This window comes from Corythoichthys intestinalis, chromosome 21 (assembly GCF_030265065.1).
Source record: "Corythoichthys intestinalis isolate RoL2023-P3 chromosome 21, ASM3026506v1, whole genome shotgun sequence".
In the NCBI taxonomy this organism is placed as follows: Eukaryota; Metazoa; Chordata; class Actinopteri; order Syngnathiformes; family Syngnathidae; genus Corythoichthys; species Corythoichthys intestinalis.
The window spans coordinates 10,435,008-10,458,133 of NC_080415.1; the positions used below are offsets into that span (position 1 = coordinate 10,435,008).

The 23,126-nt window shown below is 40.0% G+C and overlaps 1 protein-coding gene across 2 annotated transcripts in view; it reads left to right on the plus strand.

Moving 5' to 3' along the window:
- tex2l (testis expressed 2, like) overlaps positions 1-23,126 on the plus strand; it is a 61,954-nt gene that overhangs the window by 17,797 nt on the left and 21,031 nt on the right. The window contains exons 3-8 of one of the 2 annotated variants that reach the window (XM_057826082.1): positions 4,031-4,231; positions 7,870-8,161; positions 11,286-11,554; positions 11,662-11,811; positions 14,451-14,550; positions 18,722-18,854. In XM_057826082.1, coding sequence (XP_057682065.1) covers positions 4,031-4,231; positions 7,870-8,161; positions 11,286-11,554; positions 11,662-11,811; positions 14,451-14,550; positions 18,722-18,854 — 1,145 coding nt within the window. The remainder of the gene's footprint in view (positions 1-4,030; positions 4,232-7,869; positions 8,162-11,285; positions 11,555-11,661; positions 11,812-14,450; positions 14,551-18,721; positions 18,855-23,126) is intronic. The other variant, XM_057826083.1, reaches the window with a different exon arrangement.

Here is a 23,126-nt window from a genome sequence, read left to right on the forward strand (position 1 = left end):
TCCCGTCGGGGGGGGGGGCATTTCACACGGGGCGGCTATTTTTCGGCACAACACCGGCTACTCAGCCCGCCCCCCCCTTATCTGTGATTGGCTAGAAAATGCCTACATTCGCTGCTCTGATTGTGACGACAGATCAAGATAGGAAGACTAGAGCAGTGTTTTTCAACCTTTTCTGAGTCACGGGACGTTTTTACGTTGGAAAAAATCTCGCGGCACACCACACCAAAATGTTCCAAAATTACTTTCTGTATAGTATATTTAATTATAAAATAATTTCTCAGTATTTATACATACTCAGTGTGAAACGTTTAGCAATTAGGCTTGAAAAACTATCAGACAGGGGACTTGAGCAAAGCATTTAAGCACATCAGGGCTGGTCGTCTCGCTGACAATGGCTTTGCAGACAGGTAGTATTATCGTCTCTGCCACAGTTTGGGACTTTTGGGATTTAGCAACAAAGTAACTGGCTTTCAGGGCGTTCTTATTTACCTTTGTAGTTTTCCTCAAAAAAGTTGCCCATTTCTCTGTGTTTTCACGAAGGCGTAACAAATAATCCATCGACTTGTTCTGAAGCGACCGGGGTTCATTTGGAGATGAGTTTAAGCTTGTATGGCGCCATGGCGCTAGATAGCCGCTCGTGTCGCGTTCAAGAACTGCTCGGATTTCTAGGTATCTCCCACCTAGCTGTCCTCGATAATGTGTTGGAATAAAACAAAGAGGGAGGATTAACGGTCGTCACATATGGATAAAATGGAAAGGACACTTTTGTATATGTCGACACTTGACGAGTCAAATAATGAACAGTAGAAGTGCTGGGGTCCACATTGTTACGGAGAGCAAGGTGCCTGACGGCTAGAAAACCGAGCAGTTCTTGAACGCAAAATGACTCATCTGCACACAACCGAGAACTTTTTCCACATTCCTTCCTTCCTACTGCAACTTTGCCCGACGATGTTAAAAAAAAGCGACATTGGATAATTTCTCGAGGCGGCGGAACAATCGATTGAAAAACACTGGAATATAGGGTTCATTCTCCCCGTGTGTGTGTGTTTTTGTGGAAGATTAAAAAAAAAAAAAATTATACAGCACAGTTTAATCGAGCTAGGGTGGGCACAGCCGTCCCTCAGGGCGGGCACGGCCCCCTAATGCCCGCCCATGCCGCCGGGTCTGACTTCAAGTCACCTAAGTGTTTTCCACCATATATATGAAAGTCAATTACATTCAATGGCACTTTTCAACCACCAGGATCCCCCCCCCCCCTTAAAATCCGCTTATGAGTGTAACCTCTAAACTTGAAAACAATTTATAGTAGAATGCTGAATTACTGGTTTGCTCAAATTCCTCAAATAGAAAGAAGATTACTCAGAGTAGCATTTAGTTTTATGTGATGCACAGATAAGCATGCGCTACTACGACGCAGTTAGTACAGTGATGGATTGTTCAATGACAATTCTATGAGTGTGTGTTGGTCTCTGCTGCTAAAGCAACGTGCACAATTACTTAGCATCACTACAGTTCAAGGGCGTAGGTTTGGTCTCAACATTAGTAGGGATGATATAACAGCATAACCTGCATGTACACTTTTTGCTTGGGACAGGACATTAATAAGACCAAACAAATTATTGAACGGGGGTCAGAGCTACATTTCTTACAAATATGAATCTAATTAATTGCTAGGCTAAATGATCAATGCAATATAAATCTATATTGACTTTTACTAACCTTCATGTGTATTGGTTCAGGTCATACAATGTTTGACTCAAGCCTTTATTTTCAAAAACGACTAAAGAAACATTTTGAAGTGCAATTCCCTTTATTAAAAAAACGGCGGGTTTTCCAAGAATGGGTCCACTTCTGACTCAAACTAAAGTATTGTAATATAAAAGTGAATTGGGAGAAAAAAAAATAATGACAAAAAATGTCAGATATTCAAGGACCAATCTACTGTACATTTGAGGCATACTAGACTACATCAAGACTTGAACCAAAATACTCTCACGAAATTCTGATGTGCGATATTTTACAGATTTTTTTTTTCAAGGCAGTTAATGTTCATGTTAGTGTCCCCCTGAAGTGGAACCATTATTGGATAGTTTTTTTTTTTTTTTTTAAATAAAGAGACTTCCACTCTGAATCCACCGTAGTTGCATTATTCTACTGCAAATAATGCAAACGATCCAAATGAGGGACGCCTAGCTTGGTTGTTCCTCTGGCCTGACCACAGTAGTTTTGCAGGGCAGCAAGTTCCCACATTTTAATGTTATGCTAACTCTGTATCAGGTCAAACTTTCAGCTGACAAATCATTGGCAGAGTTTGACTTTTGGGGCAGGGGGGACATGCTGATCACCCGGAAACACAGTGTCAGCAATAAAATTAACTTACAAGAATATTTATAATAATAAGTTGAAAATGAGCATGTTTTTTTTTTTTTGTTTCCCATCATTTTTGAAGAGGTATCTAAATCAGGGTGCTTAGGACAGCTATACTTTTCGGCAAGACTGAATATGGTACGCCCACCGGTGGAGGCTTTGTCGTACAATTAGCGTCTTTACTGGGGTAAACTGAAACTCTGCTCACCGTTTTGGTGGTGCTCTCTGGCGTTTCATGGTCCACATTTTCAATCCTTGGTTCTTGCTCAGTAGTTGTTGTCACTTTTGAAAGCTTAGGTTTGAAAAAATTACATATATCTTCTTCTGTCCTCAGGTGGTTTTGGCTAAGCAAAGCAAATGACCGTCATGATCTGTTCGAAAAATAATTTTGACCATTATAAAAATATTTATTTTTGTTCATATCATTCGTTTTTGTTGTTTGTTTAATTGCTTTACAACTTTTATAGACAATATTTTACCGCAAAACTCAATTTCAAAATCTTATATAGGAACGTGAAGTACAAGCAATGACACTTTGCAGCCCCCCCCCCTTCAACTCCACGTTTGAGCAAAATTAGTGGTGTTTCCCCCACCTCCACAACATTGACGTCTTTTACGTTACTTTTATTTAGGCTGCTGCTGGCTGAAAAAAAAAAACTCTATTTCCTCCTTTTCGAAGGGGACAGAGGAGGCGGCATTGTTGACATTAATCTGTCAAGGCTGTGTGTGCATACGTGTCTGTGGGGGTGGGGGGGTTTGGGGGTCAAGTCATCAGCCAATCAAATGTGCTTTTGATGGACCGGCACATTCAGCAAGTGAAAAAGGATAAATGTAAGTCTAAACATAATGGAGAAAAAAAAATCACTTAATAATGGTTTGGTCTATTCTATCCTTACAACATATGTAAATACAAATCTAAATTACCTATATAACTGATCTCATTATATAATGCAAATAACGTTTCTTAAAAGTTGGTGGGGAAATTTGAGCATCCTGAAAAGTTTATAGTGTTATGTCCCTACCGTCTCTATTCATACCTACGCCCTTGCTACAGTTTAATTAATCCACGCACATTCTTCTATAACAATCACACACTTCTGATCAAAACATTTGTTGAGGGTAATCCTGAGCTAATAATTAAAATAAGAAAGCAAAATACAAAACAAAACTTAATTCTTCAGTGCTTCGTGAATGAACCAAAGCTCATGCTTCAAATAACATTTACTCACTAGAAAAGTTTCACATCTATAACTGCTGACATTTAAATGTTAGTTATAAAACCAATTATACTTATTTGAAGCTTTTACCTCTTAAACCAAGTGAAAGGTCATTCCTGCACCACTGCTCACATTCTTTAATTGATGAAAATAAAAGAGAATCTATGCTTGATTGCCAGACTGCAATTAGAAGCAGAATTCCATAGTGTCTGAGTGGTAATTACTATAAAATTCTACATCCAGTGGAAGGAACAGACTGTACTGTACAGTAAAATACACCTAGATACTGTCATCCCCAGAGGCAATTTGCAGTACATACTGTATGGGTGAGGAAGACAACATAATTCATAAGTGCACGAAGCAGGTGCTGGTCTAAAAGCAGTGGCTGGTAATAAACAATTTGGGGCAGATTTTTTTCTCAACTGTTTTTCCTTACATTCTAGGGTTGGATGAACGAGGTTCATGATTACGACCCAGAGACGTACCATTCAGCACAGACACACTCTGTGTTTGCCACACTGGAGGGATCCTGTCTCCGACTCGACACCCCCCAGTCTAACATCAGTCGCAGGGCCATTTACGACGAGAGAATCAGCGAGTCCATTTTCATAAAAACGCGCACCTACCAGCTGGAAAAGAGCAAAGTAGGAGTACTTTTTAAACAATGTGTGCTTAAACGAACGAAGGTTTAATATTTCCCTTTTATGGCTATCATAATTTGCATGAGAGACATTAAAAGTGCGTACGACAGGATAAAAAAAAAGTATTAAATAGCATTATTATGTGAATAACAGTCATATTTTGAGACGATTCGACTATATACAACAACTTGGCAAAGCGCAGATGACGCGAAATTAGTCTTTTAATCCACTGTTTAGCCACGCCTTCTGTTATAAGGCTCTAGCGTGCCCAACAGAAGAATGACGTTGGCAGGGTCATTGTTTCATCTGATTTAGAATTCAGCCCATTGAGGGGGAAAATTTCAGAACGAGGAAAATGCGACGAAGACAGCCGCAAAATGTCATTGTTTCAGTCTCTCTGCTCCAATATTTTTACAGGATATTCTTTTTATCGAAGTATTTTTCCCCAATTGCTAAATAAATGATATAGTCATGACAAATAACAGTCTTGTGCTCAATGGAATATGAAATAATAATATGCAAAATTACTCCATAATGGTCAAAACTGTCGACTTCACCTTTACTGTCGCACCTCCTGAACGATATTTAATGCCACCGTAGTTAGTCAGGCTTTTGTCATTTCACTGCCTTGCGGAGAATGTAAACAAACAGAAGAGGCGTGACAGCTAGCCGACATGCTAACCCGAACAAGAGTGACGTTTCAAATACCCCTTTCCCACTGGCCAAAAAACCCATGTCAACCCACTAACAATCGGCTTATGGTGGCAGTGGGAAAGGTGCAGTGACCCGCCTCGACCCGTGTCAATCAACCCGCCAAGCGACCCACGTTAAAATCACCTCGGCTCTGATCGTCATGCAGTGTGAAAGCAAAACCCCGAGTCAACAGTCAACACCCTAATCTACGTGGTGATGTAAGCTCTTACGTGATACGTCATAACAATTTCGACCATTTTGAGGGCAGTAAAAAGCATGAAAACAGAGAACACAAACGGAAAGGAGGCTTCCATGTAGCTCTGCATTGTTTACTTCCTTGAACTGAATGAATTCGGTCGCACTTGTGTCGACACGCATCTTAGAGTGGTGACGTCACGTAACCTTATGCATGGCTGAGGAGGGGTGGGGGTTAGACGGGTGATTAAAAAAAAAAAAAAAAAGACACGGCTTTTTTTTTTGTTAATGGGAAAGGTGCCAAATGCCAATTGCTAGTGGGTTGCATCGGCTTGGAAAAAACGCACGTTGACCCACTAGTTTCAGTGGGAAAAGGGCAATAAAGTCTTATTTTCGCTTTTCGAAGCGAAACATCACACAAAACTAGCTCGTATCATGTCACACGGGGGCGGGGTTGTCGATTGTCTTCGCTGATCGGCAACCCGGCCGGCGGCGAACAAGTTACAGCTTGTTCCCCTGCTACGGACTAGAGGTTAGATTTTGTGCCCGAACCCGAACCCGAACCCGACCCGACCCGACCCGACATTCGGGTCGGGTCGGGCCCACAATTTAAGCATTCACGTTCGGGTCAGGTCGGGTCGGGCCGCCATGCCGGACTAATAAATTATTTAAAAAAAAAAAATAAAAAAAAAAAAATGGAGAGCATGCTCTCTGTATTGCGCTTTTGCTTGTGCGTGTGCACGAACGCCGTGGCGCCGGCCGCTTTTTCTTCTTGTCCTCCCGCTGCACGGCCGAGGCGCCGCCCTCTCCTGTTCCCTCTCCTTGTCAGAGAGGCGCGTCCATGTGAGAACAATATCCCACACACTCAGAAATATGTTTAACAAACTTTCCCAGCGTTATTTCCTTGTGTGAATGCTTTGATAATTCTCAAAAAAATATGTAGATTATTTAAACATTAAGAAAACTTGCGTTTTTTTCTGCCAACTCGAAGAAATGAAAATAAATTGCTGCTGCTGCGTTTTTTCCGCGTCACTCAAAAAAATAAATAAATTAATTAATTAAAAAAATGGAGAGCAGGCTCTCTGTATTGCGCTTTTGCTTGTGCGTGTGCACGAACGCCGTGGCGCCGGCCGCTTTTTCTTCTTGTCCTCCCGCTGCACGGCCGAGGCGCCGCCCTCTCCTGTTCCCTCTCCTTGTCAGAGAGGCGCGTCCATGTGAGAACAATATCCCACACACTCAGAAATATGTTTAACAAACTTTCCCAGCGTTATTTCGTTGTGTGAATGCTTTGATAATTCTAAAAAAAATATGTAGATTATTTAAACATTAAGAAAACTCGAAGAAATGAAAATACATTTTAAGTAAATTTAAGTAAATAAGTTTTTTCCGCGTCACTCAAAAAAAAAAAAAAAAAAAAAAAAAAAAAAAATCGGGTTTTTCGGGCTCGGGCCTGCAAATCTAGTTAAGTGATCGAGCTCGGGCCGGGTCGGGCTACAATACCAGCGGGCCGTGTCGGGTCGGGCTGGATTTTTTAGGCCCGAACTAGGCTCTACTACGGACAGGAGAGCTCACTGGGGAAGCAGCTGGAGAGTACCGCCAGACAAACCGGCTGACGTCGGAGGAGCGAGTAGCAGGCACAAGGTCAACACGAATATGGCGTAAAATAATGCTTTACTTCACGGCGAAGACGTAAACAGAGAGCGGCGTGCAGTTGTTGTGCAGCTAACATGGCAGGATGTGTCTGAGGAGAACTTCTCTACATGTCGGTCCATGATCAAACGTAAATAAATAGTCCTTTATTTAAAGAAAGTTTGTAGTGTTTACTTTGTAACTGCTGTATTCGTGGCCATTTTGAACACAAAGTTGCAATTTCTGATGGGGTTGAAAATTTTACAGAACACCGGGCATATGAAGAGGGCAATAAGCCGAGTATAATGGGGGGGGTGCAAACAAGTCGCTGGTCGTCCGCTGAGTGATATTCTCGGTGGACAATCAGCCACAAAATGCAAGCCACCTCCGTATTAAAACGTGTGCCATGACCCCAGTATTTGACATAATACAAAATACGATGTTTACTCACTTCCTCGTAAGTCCAATGGTCCCACAGTAGTAGGGCTTGTTTTGGCCAATATCCGCGGTGAATGGGAACCTTTTCAAAACCAAAAAGGCTCACACGCCTCTCCCTGGTGCAGCAACAATTTTCTGCAGCCATTTGGCTGGCGAGATGTGAAAAATAAACGAATTAATCCGCAAAATCAGCTAAATCTGCAGTCCATCTGCATGCTATAAAGCAATGCTGTATTGTGAAATGCTGACCCGGGTGACGTCACATTCGCATTCGTCCTAAACCCAAGACAAGCTGGAAGTCACTCATTTTCATGGTGCGTCATTAAAAAATTGAATCTATAAAACGATCGCTTCCACACACATCCAAGGGTCCATTTCATTCATGAGCATAATACACCACGTTAAATATGAAATAAACATGCTTTTTAGTGTCATACGCACATTAATGTCCAATACTTGATCCAACAGACATTTCACTCAAAAGCACAGATGGAATGCTAAAAGATACATTTGGAAGTAATGGCACATAAGTCAACAGATGTTTCGATGCATTGATGCTAGCATAAACTTCACATTTTATTCGTACCCAAGATAACACACTACCCACTATGTGGTTAAATAAGGTACTCGTTTTCCATTTTATTTGATGAATTTAACATTGCAATATTCTGTTGCGTCCATCATAGGTATTCTTGCTGCCGTCTGTATTGGCTCGGAAGCGCCTATGGAACCCCAAATATCCTATCTGCATCAAACTGCCCAGTGGAGTAGATTCCCAGGAGGAGGCTAAACAAAAGTCTGAGGAGAAGCAGTCAAGCAGTAGCTCATGCCAACGTTTTTCTGAACCACTCTGTAACCCACCAACAACTCTTTACCTCTTTGGGCGCACGGGGAGAGAAAAGGAAGAGTGGTTTCGTCATTTCCTGCTCACAACTACAGACGCACGACAAGAAAGGGACCAGGACAAACCAAAGCCTGGCAAGTGTGTGCCTCCATTGGGTCGGAGGATCATACATGCTGCATTAGTGATGACAAGGCCTCTAGATAAGGCATCTATGCCAAGAGTATATATGTGTGGATTATGGATTACGTGCTCCAATTCTTTGCATGTCAAACTCAATCCTATTTGTGAGAACATACAGATCTCCCCCACAGACAACTGTAATGATTGTTTTTCTGTCAGTATATCAATTTAAAGTAAACACTTGTGAGTTGTTTATATAAATAGCACTTAACAGCTTCTTCACAAAATGTTTTACACACTTATAGATTAGTCCTACATGTTCATTAATGAATACAGGATCCCAATATTATAACATTTATCACGTGACTCTAAGAACTCATAACTGTACAATTAGAATTAAAAGAAAAATATGAGAGTCATATGCATGCGAGTGGTATGACACACCTTCAATTTTCTGTTGATATCTATAAGGTAAAGCTTTCAGCGAGCAAAAGAAATGAGTCATAAGATTGACCCTTGAGGAACTCCTTACTTATGGTGGCATCACCCACAGATGAAGAATTTTTTAATTAGGAAAAATATGAACTGGTTAAGGAGACAATGTTGGATTTAACGGCATCCCAGCATTCCTCAGAGTTCGTTCCCTTTCCTTACATATGCACTCTAGTTTTGTTGTGTTTATTGTGTGCTTTTCATTAAAAAATACAGTTGTACCTCGACATACGATCCTCTCGACATCCGACGTAAATTTTGACTTATCATTTGATATGACGAAATGCTCCAAATACGATGATTTTTGACAGCGTCGCAATTTCATTGTATCCTGCAAGGCAGTCGCACAGCGGATTTTCTTGAGAGAAATCAACATGGGTCCCAAAAAGGTTAGTGAAGGCAGTGAAAAAGGGGAAAAGGTGATGCTAACCATTGAAATTAAGAAAGAAATGATAGAAAAATATGAGCACGGTGTGCGTGTGAGTGACCTGGCTCAATATTATGGCCTGTCTCCTCCGACATTCGTACGCCAGTCTCTATAAATTAAGGTGACAATAAGAACACTTTTTTTATTATTATTACTGAAACATAGGCAATGAAGTCCCTAGCTCCATCAGGTTTTTAATCATTTATTTCAGAACTTGTGAAACACAATATGGCTACTGTCCGCCGTATCCGATGCCAACAAGAGAACATGAAAAGAGAAAGTAAAACCTCCCACTGTTCCGCACCTCTCTCACTCTTGCGGCAGTCACACGGTGCGTTCAGGAACAGCATGCAAAACTCAACCGCCACATTAGAACCCGATTCGTTACATTATTATTATTATTGTTCCGATTTGTATTTAAAATGTATTTATTTTGCTATGTGTAATTGCAACAGGATTTATGAAGGATTTAGCTTAGGTTTTTGGGCTGTGGAATGAATTAATCAAATTATAATGTATTCATATGGGAAAATCCCGCTCGACATATGATCATTTCGACTTACATACCAGGTCCTGGAACGAATTAAATCTGTATGTAGAGGTACCACTGTACTGTGTTTTAGTCATGTCCTTTATTTTGTTACCATTCATTGCCTATTACTTCAGCTTCATGTGCCAATAATGAATATTTTCAGGTTTATTTATTTATATATATCATATTTTGCATATTTAAAACACTGCACTAATTCAAATGCAAGTACCGTAATTTTTGCACTATAAGCCACACCTGACGATAAGCCGCTACCCAAGAAATTAGGCACGAAAGCCGCTCTGCACTATAAGCTGCAGCTGTCCACACACTATTATGGGATATTTACACCAAAAGATATTAACCGGTAACACCTTATTTGACACCAGCATCATACGACTGTCATAACATCAAATGAACCACCTTGAATCTTTGAATCAATTGGCTGCAAAGCTTCATTGCATCAAGAACCTTCATTTGGCCATCAGTGCTCCCTTGGGGGAGACAGTCAACCTCTGTTTCCACCTGCTGTCAACACTGTTGTTGTCCAACATGCCTTGCATGCATTGCAGTGCTACAGATGTAAATAACGATCAAAATTCATGTTCTGCGCTAATTATTTCTTCAGTTGCTGTTCCAGTTGTTTCATTAATTGCTAGTTATGGTTTTTGGGAACATTTTGTTTGACAGTGACACCATAAGACTATCATTAGACAATCATAATTATGACAGGACACTGTCATGAGCATTAATGAATGCTTATAAAAGATGTCATATAGTGTTATCCGGCAAATTATCTAACTTTTCAATGGATTTAATAGATCCAAGCTGGAAATAAATGGCGTTAGCGACATAATTTGCCAGATGACACTTAATGACACCTGTCATAAGCATTAAGTAATGCCCATGATAGTGTCCTGTCATAATTATGCCGCTGCTGTCAAATGAAGTGTTACCTGTTAACCCAAATAAATCAACAAATCAACCGCACTGCACTATAAGCCGCAGGATTCAAAATGAAGGAAAAAAGTAGCGGCTTAAAATTACGAAAATTACGGTAAATGCCATTCTATATGCTGTACATGAAGGGCTATTAATAGTAACACTTGTTTATGTTAACCCCAAGTGCATTTTTTCCCGATAATGACTACAAAAACTATTAACTTTGTGATTCAACAACAATAATAGGTACTAATAGTTGTGACAAAAGTAGTACGCTACTAGTTTTTTATCAGTACGATTCCACCGCACATCATTTATTTTAACTGATTTGAGATTAAATTTAATGTACCATATTCTCTGTTTCATTCCAAATATAAATTCACACTGACAGTTGAACACATTTAGAACACAGTGAGGAAAAAACCCTGCGCATTACACAAATGAGGCAGTGGACCATGCATATTTCAAGATCTTATTCCAAATGAGTAACTCAGTGTTGGAATGCTAATGTGATATTCCCCATCCTGAGAAATGTTTAACTTCATCTACAAAGGCAAAATCATTTCTTCAAGTTGAAAAATTGTTTCCCTATCATTTAAGCCCTCTTGGCCAAGTTTTTTTTTTTTTTTTTTTTTTTTTTAAGAAAAAATGAGTGCATACTTGGCGTGAGGCCTTAACACCTCCACTTCACTACACATGCCAGAACAGTTATTTTTGCTAACTACATAAAATGTCCATTTCCCTGCAGGTGACCCAGTACTGTCACAGGCTATCAGCAGCCACAGCGATATCCCATGCAGCAGAGGCTCTAGCAGAGTGGGCAGCAGTGAAGATGATGCCCCCTCCACGCCTGCAGTTCCTCTCAGTCAGACCTCCTTCTGCAGCAGCACCACCAGGGGCCTTTCATTGCTTGACTACCCTTTGTACATGTCTCGTCTTCTGGCCACAGAAGAATCTCTCCCGCTTTCCAGCCCTGGAGTTGGCAGCGCGGAGACCAGCCCCAACCTCAAAGGAAACGTAAGTCACGCTGAAACCAAAGTGGCACACTCCTGCTGGTCCTTCCACACGCTTGCCAGGTGATAAATGAGATGATTTTCTATACCGAACAATCCTCGTTTCCGCAGTGTACCTGTCATCAGGTGGAGTACCCCAGGGGAAGTTCACCTGTATGGGTCAACGCTCTCATTGGTCGAATCTTTTGGGACTTCCTGAGAGAGAAGCAATGGACTGACATGGTTTCACACAAAATCCAGAAGAAGCTCAGCAAAATCAGAGTAATGAATGTCACTATAATATACTGTGTTGAAAATACTATTAAAGTGCCTGCGATAGTATAGAAAAAAATCTTAAATAGCATTATAATGTGAATTAGAATCATATTTTGAGACGATTCGACTATATAAAACAATTTGGCAAAGCGCTGATGATGGGAAATTAGTCTTTTAATCTGTCATTATAGCGCTCTAGCTCTTCCGGCTGGAGGATAACGTCGGTAGGGTCACGATTTTATCTGATTTTGAATTCAGCCCATTGAGGAGGAATTATTCAGAACGAGGAAAATGCGACGAAGAAAGCAGCAAAATGTCATTGCTTCAATCTCTCTACTCCAATATTTTTACAGGATATTATTTTTATTTAAGTAGTTTTCCCCAATTGCTAAATAAATGGTATGGTCATGACAAATAACAGTCTTGTGCTGAATGGAATATGAAATTTTCAAAATGTTTTTATTCAGTACGACAATTTCTCCATAATAAAACTATCAACTTTTGCACCTCCCGAACGATATTTTATGCCACCGGAGTTAGTCCGGCTTTTGCCATTTCCCTGCCCCGGCTTCGGAGAGCGTAAACCAGACATGTCCAAAGTCCGGCCCGGGGGCCAAATGCGGCCCGTGGTCAAATTTCATCCGGCCCCCAGCCTCTATCATAAAATCAATAACATCTGGCCCACACACAGACTTAATAAATTGGTCTGCAGTACTGCAACCAGCATATGAAGTAGCTTACACACGAAATGCTGCTCCTCATTTACCCACTAAAAGGCAGCAGCACTTTAACCCTTTATTGCCAAACGTATCACATTTGATACACCTAAAATTTCATGATTTTCAGACTTAAGAATTTTGACATTTCTTTTTGAAAGAAAAAAAAAAAAAAGATCGATGCAAGTCAACACATGCATCTGCAGGTTCCATGAGAAAAAAAAACATGATTTAGCATGGGTTATAGGTATTAGAGCGCTTATTACACATATTTATTTTGACTTTTCTTTTCACAAATTTGAAAAAAAAGTTTCATTAGGACCTTATTTTTTCAAATTATGGGATTGTCTGATAATTGCTTCATGTTGCAGGTATGTAAGGGCTAAACAACTCCATGTGACCCTCTACTTGCAATTATCTAAAATGGCGACAATCAACAAAAAAAAGTTGAATGTGACGGCCGACGGCCGAATTTCTTCACTAAAATACGCAACAACTGTGTCTTGCCTCATTTGCAAAGAGACAGTCGCTGTTTTTAAAGATTTCAATGTGAGGCGATATTACTAAAGAATACACGTTGACATGTACGACAAGATTACAGGGAAGATACACAGCGAGAAATTGAAGCAACTTGAAGCTAGTTTAATTTCACAGCAGTAGTATTTTGTAAGAGCCCGAGAGACGAAAGAGAACGCTGCAAAGGCTAGTTGCGAGATTGTTGAAATTATTCATTAAAAAAATAATAAAGCAAACGTGACACACTGAATGGCTTGCTAAATTTTGCTTAAATATATTGTTCTACGTAATGGACGTCAGCCAAGATCGGCCCCCCACATTTTTACCACGCCAAATCTGGCCCCCTTTGCAAAAAGTTTGGACACCCCTGGCGTAAACAAACCAGGAGGCGTGACAGCTCGCCGACATGCTAACCCGAACTGAGCAGCGTTTCAAAGTCTTATTCTCGCCTTTCAAAGCGAAAAATCACAAAAACTACCCGGGTTCATGTCACATGGCGGCGGGGTTGTCGATTGTCTTCACTGGTCACTGAAGTTACAGCTCTTTGTTCCCCTGCTGTGGGCAGGAGAGATCGTTTGCCGTTGAAGCAGCTGGAGAATGATCACAGGACAAACCGGCTGACGTTGGAGGAGCGCGTAGCTGCCCGAGCCCAACCCGAGCTTACTTGTCTATTGCCAGGCACACGAAGAGGGCAGAGGGGAGAGCTGGAGATCTAGACAATATGGAGAACCGCACGAGCATAAGCCGAGTATAGCGCTGCGGGTGCGCAAAGAGAGAGGGCTGTGCGACAAGCCGCCGGTCGTCGGCCGAGTGGCATTCTCGGTGGACAAGGAGCATTGTCACCCACAAAATGCAAGCCACCTCCGTATTAAAACGTGTGCCATGATCCCTGTATTTGACATATTATATTACAAAACACAATGTTTACTCACTTCCTCGTTAAGTCCAATGGCCCCACAGTTGTCGGACATGTTATGGCCAATCTCAGGGTGGGGGGTTTTGAAACCCAAAAAGGCTCACACACCTCTCCCTGGTGCAGCAACCAAACCCTGCAGCACATTTGGCTGGCGTGATGCAAAAAATAACTGAATTAATTCGCAAAATCAGATGAATCCACAGTCCATCTGCATGCTATAAAGCAATGCTGTATTGTAAGAGGCTGACCTGGGTGAGATCACTTTCGCATTCCTCCTCAAAACAGAAAGTTATTCATTTTCATGGCGCGGGATTAAAAAAATTGAATAAATAAAACGATCGTCCAAGCGGTCCATTTCATTCAAGAGCATAAAACACCGAGTGAATTATGAAATAGACATGCTTTTTGCTGTCATAGGCACTTTAAGGCCTTCCTACATTTATGAAAGACAGATGTTTATTTGCAGTTTACTGATTGCTGTGCCATTTATTTAACAGTTGCCTTACTTTATGAATGAACTGACACTGACTGAGTTGGATATGGGCTTTTCCATCCCACAAATCATATCTACCTCCCGGCCAGAGGTTAACCACAGAGGTGAGCATGGACTGTAGAGTCGATAAAAAGCATTTTAAAGTGATATTGGATAATTATGCGGGTCTTTAAAAAGCATTAAAAGTCATTAAATGGATTTGTCAAAATGCAGGTCTTAAAATGCATTAAACTAAATGTTCGAGGCATTAAAAATAATGTTAACTTGATGGTTAAAAAAACTTTTTTTTTTTTCTTCTTCTTCGCTTTTAACCAAGAATCGAGACTGTTTTACTGTTTTACATCCATATCTATAAAGAATTCAGGGATTCAAGCATTTATTCACAAGAATTTTCAACGCAAAATGCTCTGAGGGTGCCGCTAATTTCCTTACTGACTAGCATCATAGTTAATAATATTTACATAAAATAAATCCTACCTGCACGTTTTTTTTTTTTTTTTTTCTTCTTCGCTTTTAACCAAGAATCGAGACTGTTTTACTGTTTTACATCCATATCTGTAAAGAATTCAGGGATTCAAGCATTTATTCACAAGAATTTTCAACGCAAAATGCTCTGAGGGTGCCGCTAATTTCCTTACTGACTAGCATCATAGTTAATAATATTTACATAAAATAAATCCTACCTGCACGTTTTTTTTTTTTTTTTTTTCTTCTTCGCTTTTAACCAAGAATCGAGACTGTTTTACATCCATATCTATAAAGAACTCAAGGATTTAAGCATTTATTCACAAGAATTTTCAACGCAAAAGGCTCTAAGGGGGCAGCCAATTTCCTCACTGACAAGCCTCGCAATATTTTGCAATATTTACGTAAAATAAATGCTACCTGCATGGTTGTTTTTTGCTTTTAACCAAGAATCAAGACTGTTTTACATCCATATCTATAAAGAATTCAGGGATTCCAGCAATTATTCACAATTTTCAACGTAAAAAGCTCTTTGTCTGTGTTTCCACTCGGTCAGCTTTGACGGAGATAGGCCCCCATGAATAGGCCCACACCCCGTGTCCCGTCAATACATCATGAAGTCTATGTGTGTCCAAACTAAGATGATTGGGATGTTTTTTTTATGAGCAGACCATTTGCATTCATGGCGCAAAAATTAAATGAACAATAAATGATTGAAAAATAATGAATTGTAAACTCATCACATACCTCATTCACTGTACTGAAGCTGTGTGCCTTTGTTGTTATTTTGAGCCACAAGCGCTCTGTGAGCCATATGTGAGGCGGAAGTGCCGTATTGGCACTTTGCACTTGCACTTGATCCAGAAAAACTGATGTTTGCAGTATTTTGATTTCAACAAGTATTGGAAAAACTTTAATAATGATAAATGTAACAACTTAAAGTATTCAGTGGGGTATCACAATATAATTAGCCATAATATGTTTACTCCATGACTGCATATATTGGTATCGGTTTGATATCTGTATCGAATTTTTGGAGTTGGACAATATCGGTTATCGGTTAGAAAGACATTATTGGACAACTCTACTTACAATTTGTGTATGTGGAACTATGTGCAGTCGTCCATGGGTATTAATTTAGTATAAAGTGGCATTAAAAAAGTATTAAATGAGATTTGCTGTTACCTTTAGAAACCCTGTAATATCGACGTTGGTTTTTCGTTATCTTTTGGGCCAATATGCATGTTGCCTTCAAAGTGAATGTTGAAGCATTTGTACAAGCTTATTGACCATTAAATGTCTCCAAACTAAGATGCTTGGAATTTGTTATGTGAGCGGACCATTTGCATTCATGGTGCAAAAATTAAATGAACATTAAATGATTGAAAAATAACGAATATGTTAAGTCCACGACCGCACATATCGGTATCGGGTTTTTGGACAATATTTGGATTAGACATGTGCTGATTACCGGTTTTAAAGTATACCGTGGTCAGAGATTGCGCTAGACTTTTTCTTTGTCTGTCATTTTGACTGACAAGGTCATAAAAATCCGGTCATAATCTATTTTTACCCGTCACTTAAATTTTTAAAATGATGATAATGACATTGTGGTGATCCTTTGTTTGGCATAATTCACCTTCCGTACTTGTGTGTACATTTGGCCGAGCGCGTTAGCGGCTACGACACAGTCACGTGACAGAGACACTTAGCCGCGCGCGTTCCGGCTTGAATAGAGAGTTCACAGAGAGCAGCAGAGCTACAGCGGCTGGACACAGCAATTCAAGCTAACAAGACTCTTAACATTGCATACCGCTTCAACATATTCAATAGTATTTAGTTTTTATTCATTTTAAATTAATATTCTGTCCGAACAAACTTAACAGAGAATCCACTCCGTGCCATCACACATCAAGCAGATGAATATGTAACTTTTTCTCCGCAGTGACAAAAACAGCTGACTGTGGCCCCAGTAGGTAGGCTACATTGATATGGAACAATGAAATTAACAGTTCACCTGCTGTGGCCTGAACGAAGTCTTACACCTTCCTCCTGGTGCGCATGGACTTGAATTGCGTGCCCGCTTGTGCAGTCCCTGTTTTCTCACCTCTTTTATCAACACCATCGTCGTTTTGGGGCTTTTTGAAGAAACTTCGGACACTCAGTTGCCTTGACATTTTTCAGAGTAAGGCCAACGACGTCATGCATCAAGAGAGACAATAGCTAATTAATATGCTCACTCGCCACCCTGTGGTCTGGGGTGTGAATTGCAACCTGTCAAAACGACAGGTGGACTTCAGTTTTTTCCGTCACCGTTTTAAAAAATCGGTCAACGACGGAAAATATTCGGTTAACGCGACCCCTGACCGTGGTATGAAAATTTCATGGTTTCAAAACTGCAAAAAATTTCCATCATACCGTCCCTAAGGAACTAGCTATTTTTTATGTCTCAAAAATGCATGGACAAATCGCTCGCTCTCAGCTGCAAGGCTTAACCCTCCCCCACCGGTTGTTGCTCAGTGTCAGTGAGTCAGCTGTGCTATATGATGACTGGAGGAGGTGAAACTCCTGAACTTTTTTTCCCCCATCAAAGAAAACGAAATTGCTGGTATGGAGATACTTCCGCTACAGAAAAGTTACAGACGGCCGCGTCTTAGAGAAGGAGGGCCAACCAACATGTAAAACATGTTTGTGGAGGGTGGCTACCGAGGAGGCAATCCCTCCAATATGATTTCACATTTATACAAAATTAAATGTTAGTAAACTCTGTTATGAATGTTTCCCACCAGCTACAACAGTTAACTCCAGCGTGTTTAGAGTGTCTAGCGGGGGTAAAACTTGTGTTTTTCTCTCTCTGGTAACTGTCTGTTGAGAAAGAGAGGGAGTGTATAATGTAAACATATGACTCATACGCACGTGCTTTTTTTGGAAAATAATTCCGTTTTTTGGTTTTGATGTCAATAATGTTGAGCTGTGACTGTGGGTTTAGGCTCACCCATGGACTTCATAATGATATTGACAGGGCGCGGGGCCATTTAATTGGGGGCCTGCATTGTTTGCGTGGCCTTCAAAGCTGACCGAGTGGAATCACAGACAAAGAGCTTTTTTTCGTTGAAAATTCTTGTGAATAAATGTTTAATAACTGAATTTGTTATAGATATGGACGTAAAACAGTCTCCATTCTTGGTTAAAAGCAACAACAAAAAAAGTGCAGTTAGCATTTATTTTACATAAAGACTGTATATCGCCCACACAACCAAAAATATCCGGTTTAATATTTTGTTCCACAGGGTTTTTAGTCTTAGTTTATTTTTGTTTTGTTTTTTTCTTAATTACCGTACTCTCTTTTGTGTGTGTTTGCTCTGATGTGTTTTTGACTAGACATACATGATGCATTTACTTATGCAAAAAGTGCTAAGGCTGCATAACATCAGATCTAGCGTTGTTATCCTGTTGTAATCTCAGAGCGAAAGGTGATCTGCTAACATTTAAACCCCATTGGCTTTTGGGTGCATGTTTTTAATTCAGTCAGTCTGGCTGCCAACATGACGAGGCGGCGATTAAGTGTCTGACCTGGTGATGTTACTCAGCCTCCTTCCTACAAATTCAGTTTGTCCCTCTTTCTCAATCCAGATGTGTCACTCCTACAGTATAATTCCATGTAATCTATCATGAATTTGCAATGCTCGATAATCACAATGAAAGCTGTTTATCATGTCCACTGCGGGTGTGCGCCCAGATTAGGTTTGAGGGAGATTTGTCTTACTCAGGGTGCTCTACTGATGACCCCTCTGCTTTTCTCACTTGCAGGCCTGTGGGTGGAGTTGCAGCTAGCCTACAATGGCACACTACAGATGACCCTCCAAACCAAATTTAACCTGTCCAAATTGGGTAAAGAGGGTGGACAGGACACTGAATGGGTGACTGAAACTGGAAATACACGGTTGGTAATAGGGATTTCCCCGATCCAGTGGCGGATGCTGGTCTTTCAATGAGGGGAAGCTCGAAGTATGTCCACCTATGAGTGCTTTGTGACAGTGTAGGGCAGGGGTCATGAATTAAAAATCCCCTGGGTCCGAAATTTAAAAATTACAACAATCTCGGGTCCGGAAATATTTTGAATGCTTCTTTTTTGTCCAAAAATACAAACGGATCTTTACGTGGCCATGCTGATAATTACAACATTCAAAAATGTAAATAAAACATAAAAAATAAATGTATAGTAAGTAATAAATAATATTTAATAATATTTCATTAGTAATAAAAAATGAAGCGATCATATTGAGCCCTTAATTCCGCTATTTTTTGAGAACGGATGGCAGAGTTCATTGGGAAACTTTGCGAAAAAGCTGCGTGCTTCGTTTCATAGTGCCTTTTCAAATGGCTGCTTTTTACAAGCTTTTCCGTTGTTCGGCCATTCCTTACTACGCAGCCAAACGTCTACACAACGCTCAGCGCGCTTGCGCAAGCATCCGCACGCATGCGCACACTGGTTAGAAGCGGCGAGTACTCACTATTTTTGTTTATATTTAGTTTTTTAGAACCTTTTCATTGCCTCAAAAATACTTTTTGCATGTATTACCCTCTCATACTTTTAACTATTGTGTTTTTTTTGTGTTAGCTTTGAAGCAGTTGACCACATTAGTCACGTAGCGTATTTAAACCGTCCTTATTTGGTATAACTGCATTTAAGTATTTTCTTAAGGCATTTTTTAGTACGTTCTGCCTATATGCATCCAAACAAAACAAGTTTAGCGTGCACGGTAGTACTTTGGGTGTCAAATTCGACTAATGTAGGACGTTTCGCCAATGTAGCAGATTTTGGCAGAACACCGTCTCTGAACAGATGAGACAGTAGCTCTTGGGCTGCCGTCAGGTAAAATGAACAAAAATGTGTTGGTCTACTCCTCCTTAAACACTCTATTTTCTGCATCAATCTTGCGTAGTTTTGAGCAAGCCATTTGCTGTACTTTTTCGCCTCTTCCTCCAACTTCATTCGGCTCAGTTTTTGGCTTTCACTCCGCGGAGTCTGGAAAGCAAGTGTGAGACATGCTGTTCTAAAAATAACTTTCAAATGCTTTTCCAATTGGCTGGCTCACGCGCGTCACCGCTAAGGTTTTTGTTTGTTGCCCACCTCCGCTCTGCAAACCCGCAGAAAAAATGATTTTTGTTGTTGCAATGTGTATTAGTCCGGACAGCTTGAGATCCGGTCCAGACGGCTTGGGGGTCCGGAACCGGTTCCGTGACCTCTGGTGTAGGGGCTCAGCGGCACCCGCTGCTCTGTAGGGAAAGAAAATGGAGTGCTAGAAGTAAAGTTGCACCGATACCGATACCAGTATCGGCAGGGGGCGCCGATCCGGCCCGAATTGGTGGTATCGGTATCGACAAGTACCAACATTTAGGGCGCCGATACCATCTACTGGCGTCACTTGAGCGCAAAAGAACTGTCTTTCCCACGTGAGCTAACTTCCCAAATCTCGATGCATTACATCTGTATGATTTTGTCTCGAATTTACCAAACGAAATTATTATCTTTCATCTTCATATTCATGATGTTCACTACAACGCATATCCGTGATGTTACACTGCTTTTCTAACATGGCATTCACAAATGATTAGCATGCATAAGCTAACACCCGCTGTTAGAGTGTCGGTGGGATCAGAAAGGTTAAGACCGTGAGAGACTAAGCAAACTCATGGTTTCATGATGAACAATGAGTGGCAAATTAAGAGCCCCGTACTTCAAACTCGTCCTGTTTATGAAAGTCGATTCTCATATGCTGGTGTTGTGCAGTAATGAGCAGAAGTGACTTCTGTGGCCAGAAAACACTCAAGCGGCGCAGCACGCACGCTAGATATCATCAGATAGCAACCTAGATGTCCTATGTTAGATCCCATGCTAACTCTCGCGCGCACACACTAGATATCATCAAATAGCCACCTAGATGTGCTACATTAGATCCCATGCCATTAGCTGCGTGAGCCCAGAGCGACGCCATATTGTCCATTGATGAATTAGAAACCGCCATGACTGAATGGAAGTTAAGCAGGCCAAATCAATCCATACCAGTGACTATAGATAATGCTGCAAATACTGTTAATTCAGCACATGTTACAGATGGACTCGGACCACAAATAGGATGTTTTGCTTTTTGGTAAATATAGCTGCTAAGAGAGCTGCAGCAATCAACAGTGTGCCCCACTTTACAAACAGTAAAGATTGTTCTCAGCACTTATAAACAAAATTTCTTCAGATCAGTAAGAAGTGGGCACATAAATATTATGCACTAAAATGCTTGTTTATATGATGGCACTGTTATTTTTGCTTGTCAGCAAAAAAAAAAAAAAAATAATAATAACTGTTGTATTTTCTGTTTCAGAGCATTAAATGTATTGAATTGGATCGAAAATCGTACCGAACCGTGACTTAACTGTATCGTTGCATCCCTTATATATATATATATATATATATATATATATATATATATATATATATATATATATATATATATATATATATATGTATATTAGGGCTGTCAAACGATTAAAATTTTTAATCGAGTTAATTACAGCTTAAAAATTAATTAATCGTAATTAATCGCAATTAATCGCAATTCAAACCATCTATAATATATGCCATATTTTTCTGTAAAATATATATATATTCTGTAAAATAATTTGTTGGAATGGAAAGATAAGACACAAGATGGATATATACATTCAACATACGGTACATAAGGACTGTAGTGGGCATTTCACTCTACTGTCATTTAAATCTGTCTATGCCGTCCTCACTCCGAAGCGTCTACTTTTTCCAAAGCTAGACAGCTAGTGAATGACGCCTTAATAATCAGACTTCTTCCTTTTTCATCTGATTTATTAATAAAATGGCCTCAAACCACTGTCCTCTTTAGACCGTAGTGAAACTACAAAAATAAAGTACACAAGCATTGCATTAGCAACAACGTTAGCTTAGCACGCTATACAGGTTCACTAAACATAAACAAAAAGCGTCTCATACAAAAAATATAACATTTCGCTTACTAACATAATATGTACATTCTTTACAACAACCATACTTACGGACAAATCTTGTCCAAGGATCATATAAGCACAACATTACAACGTAGGCGTCAGCCCGAGACGTCGTGCAGCCATATTGAACTGGCAACAAAGCAATAAACCATGTCGCAAAGCGACCACAAGAGTTCGCTGTTAGACATCACAAAAAACCTTGCTGTAAAACTTACCAAAAGGCAGAATACTGTCTGAGCGGGACATGTGCGTTAATTGCATCAAATATTTTAACGTGATTAATTTAAAAAATTAATTACCGTGCGTTAACGCGATAATTTTGACAGCCCTAATATATACATATATTTATATACATATATATATATATATATATATATACACACAGTATATATATACAGTATATATATATATATATACATATATATATATATATTTTTTTTTTGTTGTTGTTGTTGTTGTTGTTGCAAACAGTGTTATCGGAATGGTATCGGCATCGGCCGATACTGCACAGCCAGGTATCTGTATCGGTATCGGGCCCAAAAAATGGTATCGGTGCAACACTAGTAGAAGTCAAGTCTCCAAACACAAGCAGTTATATTGAATTAAAAAAAAAACACCAGAAATAGAAGCTATTTTCACACGAAATGGAGGCCTTCAGAGATCGAACCCATCTAAGATCACTCCCAGAAACATAAAGTAGAACTGTGTAAAATTTCGTCAAAATCCGGCCGGCCTTTTCAGAGTCCATTGAGAACAAACACACAGAGACACACCCTCAAAGTTCTATTTATATACATTACAGTTCAAAAGTTTGGGGTCACTTTTAAATTTCCTCCTTTTTGAATGAAAGCAAGTTTTTTTTTTTTTAAATGGAAATAACATTAAACTAACCAGAAAAAACACTCTATACATTATTAATGTGGTAAATGGCTATTCTAGCTGGAAACATCCGGTTTTAATGCAATATCTACGTTGTTTTGTAAAGAGGACCATTTACAGCAAACATCACTCCAGTGTTCTAATGGTACATTGTGCTTGCCAGTTGCCTTAGAAGGATAATAGATGATTAGAAAACCTTGTGCAATCATTTTGTCACAGCTGAAAACAGTTTAGGTGGTTAGAGAAGCTATAAAACTGATCTTCCTTTGAGCTAGTTGGGTATCTGGAGCATCACCTTTGT